This window comes from Tamandua tetradactyla, chromosome 14, assembly GCF_023851605.1.
Source record: "Tamandua tetradactyla isolate mTamTet1 chromosome 14, mTamTet1.pri, whole genome shotgun sequence".
NCBI lineage: Eukaryota > Metazoa > Chordata > Mammalia > Pilosa > Myrmecophagidae > Tamandua > Tamandua tetradactyla.
The window spans coordinates 88,663,043-88,679,324 of NC_135340.1; the positions used below are offsets into that span (position 1 = coordinate 88,663,043).

The 16,282-nt window shown below is 39.3% G+C and overlaps 1 protein-coding gene across 8 annotated transcripts in view; it reads right to left on the reverse strand.

Moving 5' to 3' along the window:
• Positions 1–3,469: 3,469 nt before the first annotated feature.
• TDRD9 (tudor domain containing 9) overlaps positions 3,470–16,282 on the reverse strand; it is a 231,751-nt gene continuing 218,938 nt past the window's right edge. For 2 of the 8 annotated variants that reach the window (XM_077128396.1, XM_077128394.1), the window contains 3 exons: positions 10,001–10,119; positions 5,427–5,499; positions 3,480–4,285 (listed from right to left, as the gene is read on the reverse strand). In XM_077128396.1, the coding sequence (XP_076984511.1) occupies positions 4,184–4,285; positions 5,427–5,499; positions 10,001–10,119 (294 nt within the window). In that variant the 3' untranslated portion in view covers positions 3,480–4,183. Of the gene's footprint in view, positions 4,286–5,426; positions 5,500–10,000; positions 10,120–10,692; positions 10,846–16,282 lie in introns of those variants that run through there. The other 6 variants (XM_077128393.1, XM_077128398.1, XM_077128395.1 and 3 more) reach the window with 6 other exon arrangements.

Genomic DNA, 16,282 nt, shown 5'->3' on the forward strand with positions numbered 1-16,282 from the left:
TTCATATGGAAAAGTAAAGAGCCCCAAATAGCCAAAGTGATTGTGATGGTTTGAAGCTACTATGTATCCCAGAAAAGATCAGGTACTTTTAGGTGTAGACCTATTGTGGATGGGATCCTTTGATTAGGTTATTTCAGCTGAGATGTGACCTACCTCATTTAAGATGGGTCTTAATCTTCTTACTGGAGTCCTTTATACAAGGATAAGGTACTCACAGAAAACAGAGAGAAAATCTCAGAGAAGCTAAGAGAGCCAGAATCAAGGACACACATAGAAGCTCAGAGAGGAAGCCACTGAAGCCAGAAGCTGGAAGCAACAAAACCCAGGAGAGAAGGGAGAGACAGCAGATGTCACCAGCTGCCTGGCCATGTGGCAGAGGAGCTGAGGATTGCTGGTAACCAGTCTTTATAGAAAAGGTATCATCTTGCTGATACTTTGATCTGGACATATGCACAGTCTCAGAATTGTAAACTTGTAAATTAATAAATCTTAAAACCAACCCATTTCTGGTATATTGCATTTCATCAGCTTTACCAAAATGAAATAGACTTCCTGAGAAAGAATAAAAGTTGGAGGACTCACACATCTCTTTTATAATATACTGCAAAACTATAGGAATCAAAACAGTGCGGTACTGGCACAAGGACCGGTATATAAACAAATGGAACAGAATTGAGAGTACAGAAATCATATCTCCATAGCAATTGGCAACTGATTTTTGACAAGGGTACAAAGTCTAGTCAATGAGGAAAGAAAAGCCTGTTCAACAAATGTGGCTGAGAAAACTGGATATCTACATGCAAAAGAAAAAAAAGCAAAACCTACCTCAAACCATATACAAAGATTGAACTCAAAATGGTCAAAACCTAAATATAAGCAATAAAACAAAAAAACTCCTAGAAGAAAACACAGGGGAACATCTTCAGGACCTTGTCTTAGGCAATGGCTTCTTAGATTTTATACAAAAAGCATCATCAACAAAAGAAAAAATAGATAAATGGGACTTCATCAAAGTTAAAAACTTTGTACATTAAAGGACATTATCAACAAAGTGAAAAGACAACCTACAGAATAGACGAAAATAGTTGCAACACACATATCTAATAAGGGTTTAATATCCAGAACATATAAAGAACTCCTACAACTCAATAATCAAAAAGCAAATAAACCATTAAAAAATGGTCAAAGGACTCAAATAGACCTTTCTCAAAGAAGAGATACAAATGGCCAACAAACATATGAAAAGATGCTTAAAATTATTAGTCATTAGTGGAATACAAATCAAAACAATAATGAAATACCATTTCATACTCACTAGGATGATTATAATCAAGACAGTGAAAATTACTGTTGGTAAGGAAACAGGTGGGAATGTAAAATGGTACAGCGGCTTTGGAAAACAGATGATTAGTTCCTCAAAAAATTAAACAGGATTAATTACCATGTCTGCCAGTTTCAATCTGTGGTAGACCCCAGAAAAGCCATGTCCTTTAATCCTCATTCATCATTCCTGTCTGGGAGCTTTTTTGATTGTTCCTATGGAGATGTGACCCACCCAAATGTGAGTGCTAAGTTTTGATTAGATGGCTTCCATGGAGTCGTGACTCCACCCATTCCAGGTGGGTCTTGATTAGTTTACTGGAATCCTTTAAAAGAGGAAACATTTTGGAGAGAGTCCCTGTGAGAGCCACTGAGAGCCCAGGCAGCCAGAGACCTTTGGAGATGAAGAAGGAAAACATCCCCAGGGGAGCTTCATGAAACAAGCCTGCAGAGAAAGCTAGTAGACATCGCCCATGTTCGCCACGTTCCTTTCCAATTGAGAGAGAAACCCTGAATGTCATCAGCCTCCCCGAACCAAGGTATTTTTCCCTGGATGCCTTACATTGCACATTTCTATATCCTTGTTTTAATTTGGACATTTTCATGGCTTTAGAATTGTAAACCTGCAACTTAATAAATTTTTCCTTTTAAAAGCCATTCCATTTCTGGTATATCGCATTCTGGCAGCTAGCAAACTAGAACACCATGTGACCTGGCAATTCCACTTTAAGTTATATAAGCAGAAGAATAGAAAGCAGGGGCTCAAACAGATACTCGTACACCAATGTTCATAGCAGCATAATTCACAATAGCCAAAAGATGGAAACAACCCAAGAGTCCATCAGCAAATGAGTGGATAAACAAAATGTAGTATATACCCTGAATGAAATATTATTTGGCTACAAAAAAAAAAGGAAAGTTCTTATGTTACAACGTGGATCAACCTTGAAAACATTTTGCTAAATGAAATAAGACAAATACAAAAGGACAAATATTGTATGATTCTGCTTTATGAGGTGTTTGGAATAGTGAAATTCATAGAGACAAATTCACAGAGACAGTTAAAGGGATTGGAGGGGAGGGACAATAAGGACTTACTGCTTAACAGAATTCAGAGTCTCTATCTGGGATGAGGAAAACATTTTGGAAATAGACAGTGATGACAGATATACACATTGTGAATGTCCTTAATGCTGGTGAATTGTACACTAAAAAATGGTTAAAATGGTACATTTTATCTTATATATATTTTGCCACAATTTTTTTAAAAGGCAAAAGAGAAACCAACAAGAGTCCACAACTGTTCAGGAATGTTCTACTGCACTGTTATCCCATTCTTCTTATCATTTGTGTACTATGTTATTAACTACTCATTCCCTGGCAACACAAAGAGCAAACAGCAAGGCCAGAACATGCTGCTCACTTTCACAAGATAGGCTTCTAAACAGACAAGTTAAACCCTAACTTGACAAGATGAACAAAACTGGATGCTCTTAGGTGTTGGGATACACTGTGTTAGGTTGATACTATAACTCCTGTCTAAGACTGTGAAGCACGTTTCCCAAACTCCTTTTGTGCTTTGGGGTTACTAATGGTCCCAAGACGAATCTAAAACAAGAGTGGAAGGTAAATCTAAAGGGGAGGTTCTCAGAAGGTCGTGATGGAAAGACAAAGAGACAGACAGATGTGGTGGTGCCTGGCTGACCACAGCCTGTCTCAGCTCCCCTCCCACACTGCATCCAACTTGGCTTGATGGCCCCCAGTGTACCCCCAGGCCCTTTGCCTCGGCCCACAGGGAGGCTGGACCATGGAAGCAATGACTTCCCCAGACAGGACAGTTTCCAGGACCTCCACAGGAGCTCCCCATTCCGGATCCCATTTTGATAGGTAAATAAATGTACTACTTCTCATATTTTCTTACACTGTCAATCAAGTTGCCCGCTTGCTTTAAGAAGACCATTTCTCTGCCTCTTCAACTTCCCCCTACCAGACCTTCACTTCATTAGTTTCCCTCACATTCAGGTAACGGCTAATTTTATATATTTAAGTATTTTATTGCCATCTTTATAGAGGCTCTGTTTTTCTGAATAAACCCTGGCTGATAAAAGAGTTGACTTTTTAAAAGAGACTCATATGCCTTTATCAGTTTTATAAATTTGTATTTTTTAGAATGAAATACATTTTAATCTCCTCTGACTAAAAATGATCACAAACAGAAATGACAATGCTTTTATTGTTTTAAAACAGAAACACTATTTACCAGGTAATATCTGTGATTCCAACATGTGAATTAAGAATTATAACATGTAAAAATCTAAAATATACAACACTGAAGTTAGCTTAACCAAAATTAGATACTTGCCCTCATGGGGAAAAAAAAAAATAGAAAATGCCACACGGTTTTTTATAAAACCCAGTTTTCCCGATGGTATACTGGGAATCCTAGTTTTTCCTATATTCCAAGATTTAAATTACTGTAACAGAATCTAACACATAAGCACATTTTGGAACCACACATGTAATGTTAGCTACTTATATTTACCCTAAGAAATTTAAAGTAAAATACTGGGTTTTTTTCCCCAAATTCTTTCAAAACTATCTTTTTTCCAAAATACTTAATACAGTGATTTTCTGGCTTTAGAAAAGACTGGACTTTCCAATCTTTCACCATTGAGAGGAAGAAAAAAAAGCACTGGCTACCACCAGTGTAGAAAGGAACCAGGATGCAATCCACCTTTTTGATACAGTGGACAAAGATTAGTATGTGCAGATACAGAGAAAAGTCAGTCTGGGGATCTAGCCTTTTAATTTCCTTCTCCACTACTTCCTTTATGATGAACTCTGAATACAATCGGCTGATATATTAGGTACTCAACACAATCAACTTATGAAGCTGGTAGAGAAAAGTGTTCTTTCCTCTGCTGCTCTCCCTCTCGGCTTGTTCCATGACCAGTTTTGGATCTACCTAAAGAGACAAACAAAAGGACCAATCAGGCTCACATATTACAAGCATGGGGCTTTTCTAGACATAAAATTATTTACACACATATACAGAAATATATAATACCAGAAAGTATTCATTCCTTTTTCCAAAAACACTTAAATAATGCTTCTCTAGTCTCAAAACACTTCATACTATAAGCTTGACAGTCATTTTAAATTCATGTTAATGTCATAGCCTTTACTCAGAAATCTCCCCTATACTCCTTCCTATGTAAATATTAACAATAACTTTGCTATAAGCATTGAAAGTGTGGGAGTTTTCTAAAACATGCTAGCCTCAACATGAAGTTCTGTTTCTAAACTAAAACCTGCTACTGTGTACTGCTTCCAACAGCCCAGACTAAGCCCTGGCTAGCTTGATGGCTGGTGTGGCACCCCCCCCCCCCGCCCCAATCCCCTTTTGCAAAGCTCTTGAATCCCCAAAAGAGCTGGCTCCAGACACTGACCCTGAGGATCCTAAAGTGAGAAACCAGCCAAGTGGCACATTGAGAGGCAGGATTTCCCACAGTGAAAGAAACCTGTAAACTCTGGATGGAAAAATCCAATCGCCAGGGCACTGTCTGACTTCTGCCAAAGGATGAGACATTCATGCCCAGCCGGCTTATTTATAAAGAAACCCTTGGCCCTAGAACTAAAGCTCAAAATCCCTCCAGAGTTTCTTTCACTGAAAACACATTTTATTCAATCCTCTAAACCTTACAGACAGGAAACAGCAAGGTAGCCAAGACAGACCCTGGCACTCATCACAACCAATGCGATTAAAAGCCAACCAGCAAGCAAAGGGGCGGGATTGACAAGGATGTGTGATATACATAGACTACTAAATCCAGTAACTCACAACCTCATCTTTCCAAAAGTACTGGGCAATTAGCCTGGATTTGACTTCTCCCCAAGGCACTACATAAAGGGTTCTACCTAGAAGCAACCTGTGGGGTCTGTGGTGGTCTCTGGGGTCACTGAGGCCACCCCTGTGCCCCCACTGTCTGTCTGTTCCTTGACCTCCCCAAGAGATTCCTGCTCTGAGCCCCATGCCCGTGCCCGTCAAGTGGCCCTGCTCGTGTCAACCCCAAGGGCAGGCTGCCAAGCACTTCAGACCCACTCACCTGACCCCAATCGTATGGTTTCTCATGCCACTTAGGGACAATTCTCTCTCTCGGTCTCAACTGACAGAAAAAACTGAAATTTTAAAAAGGAAAATTTCCTTAATTATTAATGTTAGTAATTGAAAATGCTACTATAATTTAAAAAGACATTCAAATCCTATATATTTTCCCTCAGAATAACTACAGTAATTTTTTAAAAAGTCAAATTGTACACAGTGGGTGGGTCACGGTGGCTCAGCAGGCAAGAAAGCTTGCCTGCCATGCCAGAGGACCTGGGTTCGATTTCCGGTGCCTGCCCATGTTAAAACAAACAAACAAACAAATTGTACATAGTTAGAGAATATTTTAATTCACAACACATTCAGAAGGGGGATGGAGGCAGCTGATCCATAAGGCTAGACCTCAGGCTCTTTGTTCCCACAGCAACCATCTGAGGTTGCTGTTACCACAGTCTGCTGCACTGCTGAGCCAAGTTCTATGAAGTTAACAGGTTGTTTTATATCATCTACTCTTAAACAGCTGTGACAAGTCAGAAATATCAGCTTAAAAACTTGAGAGACGTGGAATTCCAGCAATGAGGAATCGAAGAGTCTGCAAATCTTTCCTAAAACCAACTATAAAACTGGACAAAATTATCAAAAACAGCCATTTCAAGGCTCAATAAATCAACCCAAGGCAAACAAAAAGTTCAGAAGCATTTATCCAGGAAAAGCAACTGCACTTCAGGTTAGAGTAGACAGGGCAGAGCTGGCCTTGAGAACCAGAAGTCTTCACTGCAGAGCAAACAGTGAAAACCCGTGGCCTGGCAGCACTGTCAGGAAACAGCAAAGTTGGTAGGAAACAAAAGGCGAAAGGCTGCGACTCTGCAACCTTAGGCTGCTAGACAGGCTCTGCTCACCCTCATAGGGCTGGGAGGTGCAAACACTGAGCCCCTCAGAAGGCCCACACTGCTTACAACCCTGGCTGACCTGGAGGTTGCATGCACATATAAGAAAGACTTGGGAAGCCCTGACAGAAAGTAAAAGCCAGGGAAGAGATGAAAATGGACTGAACTTTGAATAAACTCCCCAACCCACACAAAGACCCACTGGCAGAGTCAGAAGCCTTAATGCCTAAGTATCGAAGCACAATTTCTGATTCTCATCAGCTGAGGACTGAGCAGTGCAGACACAAGGACACCTTTAGGAAGCTGGGCTTAAAAACAAAAATGAGAGACTTCCGGAGAAGATGGCGGCTTAGTAAGACGCGTGGGTCTTAGTTCCTCCTCCAGAAAAGCAACTAAAGAAACAGAAACAATACGAAACAGCTCCCGGAGTCACGACAGAGACCAAAAAGACAGCGTACCCCATTCTGGAACAGCTGAACGGGCAGGGAGAATCTGCTGCGGTGAGCTACCCGAGGGGCGCGCGTTTTCCCGGCCGGGGCGGCTGGCGACTGGGGTCCCCTCCACGCACGTAGCTCCCCGGCCTGACTGGGAACGTTGGATAGCGGGGCCCTCCCGTCATGCTTGGCGTTTCGGGCCAGCTGGGCAATTAGGACTGGCACTCTCCCAAGCCGCGGCGGCCAGCGACCCCCACCTCCACGCGCGGTTTCCCGGGCCGACTGCGGTGCAGACAGACGAGCGCCACGAGCGCCACCTACTGGGCAGGAAAAGAAAAACAGAGCCCAGAGATTTCACAGAAAAAGCTTTCAACCAGCTGGGTAACACACCCAGGGAAATCTGATCAAATGCCCAGACACCAGCAGAAAATAATGGATGACGCTCGGAAAATTGAAGATATGGCCCAGTCAAAGGAACAAACCAATAGTTCAAATGAGATACAGGAGCTGAGACAACTAATGCTGAATATACGAACAGAAATGGAAAAATTCTTCAAAAACCAAATCAATAAATTGAGGGAGGACATGAAGAAGACATGGGCTGAACAAAAAGAAGAAATAGAAAATCTGAAAAAACAAATCACAGAACTTATGGGAGTGAAGGACAAAGAAGAAAAAATGGAAAAAACAATGGATACCTACAATGGTAGATCTAAAGAGGCAGAAGCTACAATTAGTGAACTGGAGGATGGAACATCTGAATTCCAAAAAGAAACAGAAACTATAGGGAAAAGAATGGAAAAACTTGAGCAGGGGATCAGGGAACTGAATGACAATATGAAGCGCACAAATATACGTGTTGTGGGTGTCCCAGAAGGAGAAGAGAAGGGAAAAGGAGGAGAAAAACTAATGGAAGAAATTATCACTGAAAATTTCCCAACTCTTATGAAAGACCTAAATTTACAGATCCAAGAAGTGCAGCGCACCCCAAAGAGAATAGACCCAAATAGGCGTTCTCCAAGACACTTACTAGTTAGAATGTCAGAGGTCAAAGAGAAAGAGAGGATCTTGAAAGCAGCAAGAGAAAAACAATCCGTCACATACAAGGGAAACCCAATAAGAATATGTGTAGATTTCTCAGCAGAAACCATGGAAGCTAGAAGACAGTGGGATGATATATTTAAATCACTAAAAGAGAAAAACTGCCAACCAAGACTCCTATATCCAGCAAAATTGTCCTTCAAAAATGAAGGAGAAATTAAAACATTTATAGACAAAAAGTCACTGAGAGAATTTGTGACCAAGAAACCAGCTCTGCAAGAAATACTAAAGGGAGCACTAGAGTCAGATACGAAAAGACAGAAGAGAGAGGTATGGAGTAAAGTGTAGAAAGAAGGAAAATCAGATATGATATATATAATACAAAAGCCAAAATGGTAGAGGAAAATATTATCCAAACAGTAATAATACTAAAAGTTAATGAACTGAATTTCCCAATCAAAAGACATAGAATGGCAGAATGGATTACGACCCAGCAATACCACTGCTAGGTATCTACTCAAGGGACTTAAGGGCAAAGACACAGATGGACATTTGCACACCAGTGTTTATAGCAGCATTATCTACAATTGCAAAGAGATGGAAACAGTCAAAATGTTCATCAACAGACGAGTGGCTAAACAAACTGGCGTATACCTACGATGGAATATTATGCAGCTTTAAGACAGACTAAACTTATGAAGCATGTAGTAACATGGATGGACCTAGAGAACATTATGCTGAGTGAGTCTAGCCAAAAACTAAAGGACAAATACTGTAAGGTCCCACTGATGTGAACCGACATTTGAGAATCAGCTTGGAATATATCATTGGTAACAGAGACCAGCAGGAGTTAGAAACAGGGTAAGATAATGGGTAATTGGAGCTGAAGGGATACAGACTGTGCAACAGGACTAGATACAAAAACTCAAAAATGGACAGCACAATAATACCTAAGTGTAATGTAACTATGTTGGAACACTGAATGAAGCTGCACCTGAAATATGGTTTTTTGTTTGTTTGTTTGTGTGTTTGTATCTTTTGTTTTTGTTTTTTTCTTTTTCCTTTTTATATATATATATATATTATTAGTATTATTATTTTAATTCTCTTCTCTATATTAACATTCTATATTTTTTCTGCTGTTTTGCTAGTTCTTTTCCTAAATCGATGCAAATGTACTAAGAAATGATGATCATACATCTATGTGATGATACTAAGAATTACTGAGTGCATTTGTAGAATGGAATGATTTCTAAATGTTGTGTTAATTTCTTTTCTTTTTTTTGATTAATAAAAAAATTAAAAAAAAAAAAAAAAAAACAAAAATGAGAATCAGAAAACAACATACATGGGGGAGAGTAAGTCCAGGCAAGTTACTAAAATGAAACAAAACAATAAAAAAGCAACAACAACCACTAACACACACACAAAATTCTAAATTGCTATACTGCACTATCTAAAACGCCCTATTTTCAACAAAAAATTATGAGACATACAAAGAAAGGGAATGTGTGACTCATATTCAGGAAAATAAAGCAGCCAACAGAAACACACTGAGTGGGTTCAAATGTTGGATTTAGCATACAAAGACTTCAAAGCATTATTCTAAATTTTCTTGAACAGAGCAAACCATGTTAAAGAATTAAAGGAAAATATAATGACAATGATTCAAAGATAATCTCAATAACTAAAAATTCTACAAAAAAACACATGGTTGAAAGTATAGTAACTGAAATGGAAAATTCCACTCTCCACCACCTTCTCTGGGGCCTTCAAACCTGGGAAACCCCATCACCTCAAATTCGGGTGGGCAGGACAATGGGGAGCCCCAGCAAGAGGTAAGCAGAACAGAGGAGCTTCAACAGAGGACCCCAGCTCCTGTACAGTGGTCCCATCCACTCAGCCCCAGGATACCACTGGCTTCCCTATGCTCTGCCCACACTGGTCCCTTTATTACACTTTCTTCAAATCATCTATTTGAATATGCAAGTCACTTCTACCCAGCTCCTGACCGATACACAAGACAGGGAGCCGGCTCTCCACAGTAAGTCGGTGCCTAAGTTTTGGTACCTTTGAAATGCTGCTTTTGGCACTAGAATTCTACTTCAGATGATCAATCTATCATGTCTCCCAAAACACTTTGATCATTTACAATCAAGACAACTAAGAAAGGTGACTGAGAAGAAAGGATCCCATGTCTTCACAAAACTCACCCTAAAAGTTTCTGACGAGCATTATCCTGCAACTGAGCAATTCTTTCTGGCCCAAGATACTTGGATCCATTTGGTCCATCACATACTAGTTTGTTAATAGCTGCCCTGAGAATGTTAATCTGTAAATAAACAGCAACATGAATACTCATAGAACAAGCTTATCCAACATTTAGAAAATTCATAAACATTTACAGTACTCATTAAATTATCAATATCATTTCTGGAAAAAACTTAAAATAACACAAATAACTCAAAAACCACTACCATAACTTAAGGAGTAGTTACAAAAAGAAAGTTATTTTTAAATCAACATGAATGGTTCAAACTTTTTACTTTAAGTGCACTTTTTAAAGCTCTACCTTATGATTTAATGCATTTTAATTCATGGGGTTACACAGTTTGAAATCAACTGTTACACTTATTATTTTGACTATGTTTAGAATAGTTACGTGAAAGGCTAAGGTGCAAATGTAATAATTTACCAGGTCTTATCACTGTTTTTTTTTAAATAAACTTTTTTTTTTTAATAATTCTAGATTTATGGAAAAATTGTAAAACTAGAACAGACAGCTCCCATATATCCCTTGCCCAGTTTCCCCTACTGCTGACACCTTACATAAATTACTGTGGTTCATTTGTCAAAACTAAGAAATGGCTTTGGTACACATTATTAGCTGAACTGCAGTGTATACCTGGATTTCACTGGGCTTCTCATGCACATGCGCCTCTTGTCCTAGGATGTACTGGGCGTCCTATCGCCCACACTCATCTGTCCCTGGACAGTATCTCAGGCTTCTCTTCTTTTTCCAGACACTGACAGTTTTGAGGAGTTCTGGCCAGGTGATCTATGAATGCCAATTTGGGTATGTCAGTGTTTTCCCCATGATTAGGGTATGGATATGGGTTTTGGACCCTTCTCGGGGCATCTTATCAGGAGGTACCCGATAACCCCAAAACTTGTCCGGGGAACGTTACCCTTCATCACTTGGTAAACATGTCAGGTTTCACCACTGCAAAATATATCTTTTCCTCCTTCCTGGCACCGTCATCAAAAGTGCATTGTTAAGTCTGATCCACCCCCAAAGGAGAAACTGGAGACTAACCTGCACCTCCTGGAAGGGTGTTATGTACCATATGTTACTAGGAATACAACTGCAAGGGAAATGTCTCTTCTCCAACTGTTTATGTATATCCATATGGATTCATGGATATTTTATACTTTGAGTTATGATCCAACACTGCATTATTTTGTTGCTCAAATTGGTCCAGCTCTGAGCACTGGGGCTCCTTCAGGTTAGCACCTGTGCCCTGGGACACATCTCCATTCTTCAGTTTCTTGAGCACAGCCTTATTTTCTGGAACTATGAGAAGCTCCAGGATCATCTTGTATTTTCCTTGCTCTGGTCCTAGAATCAGCCAATTCTCCAATGAGCCCTGGTCACTTTTACTGGAGAATGGTTTTAGATACCATGCTCTGTATCTGCTTGTTGCTTCTAGGCCCCCACATGAACAGAGCTCAGTAACATGGGCAGGTACGCGATCCCTTGAGGACCACATTCGTGACTGCTGCCGTATCTGATGGTGCATACACATGTAAACCTAGGCCTGGGTCCATGCTGATGTCCTGTGTGCTAATCCAGCACCACAGCATTACTTCTGGCCTGCCTTTATTGCTCCTCTATGATTTTCCACCAACCACTTACTGATTTGTTCCGCCCCAGTGACAAAGAAAGCTGTTTCATGATGGTTAGCTTGTGCCACCCTGTGCTGGTTTGAAAGGAAGTATGCCCCCTAGAAAAGCCATGTTTTAATAAAAATATCATTTCATAAAGGTATAATAATCTCTATTCAATACTATATGTTTGAAACTGCAATCAGATCATATCCCTGGATGATGTGATTTAGTCAAGAGTGGTTTTTAAACTGGATTAAGGGACAACATGTCTCCACCCATTTGGGTGGGTCTTGATTGGTTTATTGGAGTCTTATAAAAGAGGAAATATTTTGGAGAATGAGAGATTCAGAGAGAGCAACACTATGAAGCAGAGAGTCCACCAGCCAGCGACCTTTGGAGATGAAGAAGGAAAACGCCTCCCGGGGAGCTTCATGAAACAGGAAGCCAGGAGAGGAAGCTAGCAGATGATGCCGTATTTGCCCTGTGCCCTTCCAGATGAGACAGAAGCCCTGACTGTGTTCACCATGTGCCTTCTCACTTGAGAGAGAGACCCTGAACTTCATCGGCCTTCTTGAACCAAGATATCTTTTCCTGGATGTCTTTGATTGGACACTTCTATAGACTTGTTTTAATTGGGACATTTTCTCAGCCTTAGAACTGTAAACTAGCAACTCATTAAATTCCCCTTGTTAAAAGCCATTCCGTTTCTGGTATATTGTATTCCAGCAGCTAGCAAACTAGAACACACCCTGAGACACAACTTGAACAACCGGAGTGCAGTGTTTATGACCATTCCTTCCGTCTTCTGTCTCCAGCCAAAACACAGGTTTGCAAAGTTCCTCTGATCTTCACCCACTTCAATATGATTATGTCATACATTTGTGATACAGTGACATTCATTTGTTGCAGCCTACATTTCATCTTGGGACCCACCCCCCACACCCTGCTTGGTATTTCTATAGGTTTACTTTCCATACATGAAATTTCTCTTTATGTTGTACAGGTTTTGACAAATGCATGGAGCCATGGTTCTACCACCCCAGCATCATAAAGAATAGTTTGAACCTTCAATCATTTTGTGTTCAACCATTCCTCCCTATCCTCCTCCCATAACCACGAATCTCCCTGCAGTTTTGCCTTTTCTAGAATGTTACATAAACAGAACTGTAAAATACACAGACCTTGGGGGTCTGGCTTCTTTCACTTAGTAAAATGCACAGAAGACCCATCCATACTGCTGCATGAATTCATGGCCCATTCTTTTCTATCATGCAATGGCATTCCACTTATTCTATAGCATGAAGGTGTCCTTGTTTATTACTCCCCTGTGGCAAGGATATCATGATTGCTTCTAGTGTTTAGTAATTGTGAATCAAGCTACTCTAAACAATCACATACAGGTTTCATGTGAATGTGGGTTTTTAAATAACTTGGATAAATACAGAGGGGTCAGATTAGTCAGTCATATGATAGGTATATGTTTAACTTTAAAAGAAACTGCCAGACTGTCTTCAAAAAGGATGACTCTGCATTCCTGCTGAAATGAACAGTTTACGTTGTTCACTTCCCTGTCAGCATTTGTTAGTGTCTGCTTTTTCAATTTTAGCTACTCTAATACATATGTAATAGTATCTCATGTATTTAATTTGCATTGCCCTAATGACACATGATATTGAGCATCTTTTCATGTGCTATTGCCATCACATTTTAATTTAGCTGTCTGTTTTCTAGTGCCAAGTTTTAAGAGTTCTTTATATATTACGGATTCAAGTCCTTTATCAGATAATAATTTGCAAATATTTCTCCTAGCTTGCAGTTTGTCTTTTTATTCTCTTAACAGGGTCTTTTGCAGAACAAAAGTTGTTTAACTTTTTATTTGGAAATACTTTGAAACTTACTGAACAGTTATAAAAACAGTATAAAGCTCATACACAAAACTCCAGTATATCCCTATCCCCCCAGATCCCCAGATTGATCAATTTTAACATTCTGTCACATTTTCTGTATCATTTTATCAATCCATCTGTCTGTGTCTCTTTATCAGTCCATTTTCTGTACACTTAGGTATAGAGGATATGCTCCTGGAACACTTAATACTAAGAACAAGTTCCTCAGGAAATTCCTAAGTACAATTATCAACTTAAAGAAATTTAACACTGATACAAAGCTTATAGTTTATATTCCAATGTTTTTATGTCCTAACAATGTCCTTTTTAAATCTTTTCTCTTTCCTTATTAAGCCCCATCTAAGATGTCAAGTTCCATTTGCCAATGTCTCTTTAGTTGTTCTAACTGTGGGAACATATATACTACATACCCTTTTCCATCCCAATCCCTCCCAAGCATACACCATTCAGTGGTATTACTCACATTTACACTATTGCTGTGCCCTCACATCTTCCATTTCTAAAACTTTTCCCATCTCCCAGACAGAAGCCCTACACCCTTTATGCATTAGCTCCCCATCCCTCCGGTCCCCCTGGTAACCTGTACTCTAATTTCTGTTTCTATGAACTTCCTTATTCTCTAGTATTTTCTTTGGTACCACGGGGATTTTTCTTTCCCTTTTTTTTTTCTTTCTTTGCCATGGGGGATTAAACATAACATCCTAAATCTGTAACAGTCTCGTTTGCTTTGATACCAACTTAACTTCAGTAGTTCTTGTCAAAAATTGCAAGTTTATACATTGAGTCCAAAACTCGTCATTAATTTTTATGCATTTGCCTTCTAGAGCCTTTAAGAAGTAAAAACTAGAGTTACAAACCAAAAATACAATAGTACTGGCATTTGTATTTACCCCTTTCATTGCCCTCACTGGAGATCTTTATTTCTTTGTGAGGCTTTGGCTTTTTGTCTCTTGTCCTTTCCTTTCAACCTGCAGAACTCTCTTTAGCATCCCAAAGTATCAGTTTAGTGGTGACAACCTCCCTCAGCTTTTATTCACTTGGGGATGTCATAATCTCTTCCTCATTTCTGAAAGACAGTTTTGATGGACAGAGAATTCTTGGTGGGCAATTTCTGCTTTCAGCACTTTGAATGTGGAATCCCACTGCCTTCTGTATGCCATGGCTTCTGAAGAAACTGGCACTTGATTTTACTGAATTCTCCTGAACATGAAACAGTGCTTCTCTCTTACAGCTTTCAGAATTTCCTCTTTATCTCTGGCATTACAAAGATAAAAAAAAATGAACTAAATTTTTGCTGACTCCCCTCAAGGAATTTTTAATTTGTTACTGTGGTCTTCAGCTCTTATTTGGTTCCTTTTCATAATTTCTGTCCCTCTATTGAAAAGTCTCTTTGTGTTCATCTGTTGTCTTCCTGATTTCCTTTCGTTCTTTGTCCATGTTTTCCTCTGGCTTTCTGAGCATATTTAGGACTTAAAAAAAAAAAAAAGCCTTTGTCTGGTATGTTCCGGTCTGGTCATCGATGAAGATAAATCTCATCGATGGTGTCTAATGCTTTAATCTTCTCTTTTGCCTAGGTCATCGCTTCCTGTTTCTTGGTATGGTTTGTGATCTTTTATTGAAATCAGGAATTTTGATTTTTTAATGTGCTATCGCTATAATTTGTATTCTGAAACATTTCTTGTAAGCTTACACTTTTCTTTAAGTTTGTATCCAACTAGTGTTATGACCAAGCTTTTCTTGAATGCCAGGAGCTAACAAAATAAAGAAAACACCTTTCCGAGTCTTTGCAAACTGACCTTGTGAGTGCGCTCCTTGAGGGCTTATCCCTACAAAGAGTTTTGAGACTAGCTTGAGACTAAAGCACAGGGGCCTCCTTGGTCCTTTCTGCAGGTGTCATGTTTTGGGCAAGTGTATTTGGTTCTAAGAATTCCCCCAGTTTCATGGATATTTCTCTCCCTGAGGAAACAGTTTCACACCTCATGAGTGTGCAGTGGATTTTCATTGTGATTTTCATTTTCATTTCCCAAATGGCTAATGATGTTGAGTATCTTTTCATGTGCCTATTGGCCATTTTTATATTCTCTTTGGAAAAAATGGTTTGTTCAAGTCCTTTTGCCCATTTTTGGGGGCTGTTTGTCTTTTTACTGTTGAGTGGTAGGATTTCTTTATATATCCCCGACATTAAGCCCTTATCCAATATATGGCTTATCAGTATTGGTTTCTTTGTACTTTTCCGATAATGTCCTTTGCTCACAAAGTTTTTGGTTTTTACAAAGTCCAATTTATCTAGTATTTCTTTTGTTATTCATGCTTTTGGTGTATAACCTAAAAATCCATTACTGAATCCCAGGTAATGAAGATTTTTCCTTGTTTTCTTCTAAGACTTTTGTGATTTTAGCTCTTATATTTAGGTCTTTGATCCATTTCAAGTTAATTTTTGTATACGGTGTGAAATAGGGGTTCAACTTCATTCTTTCATATGTGGATATCCAAGTGTTCCAGCACCATTTCTTGAAGAAACTATCCTTTCCTCACTGCATGGTCTTGACACTTTTGTCAGAGACCTTTTGGCCATAGATGTGTGGATTTATTTCTGGATTTCCAATTCTAATCCATTGCTGTATATGTCTGTCCTTATGCCAATACTACATTAGTTTGATTACTGAAGCTATATAGTACATTTTGAAATCAGGAAGGACT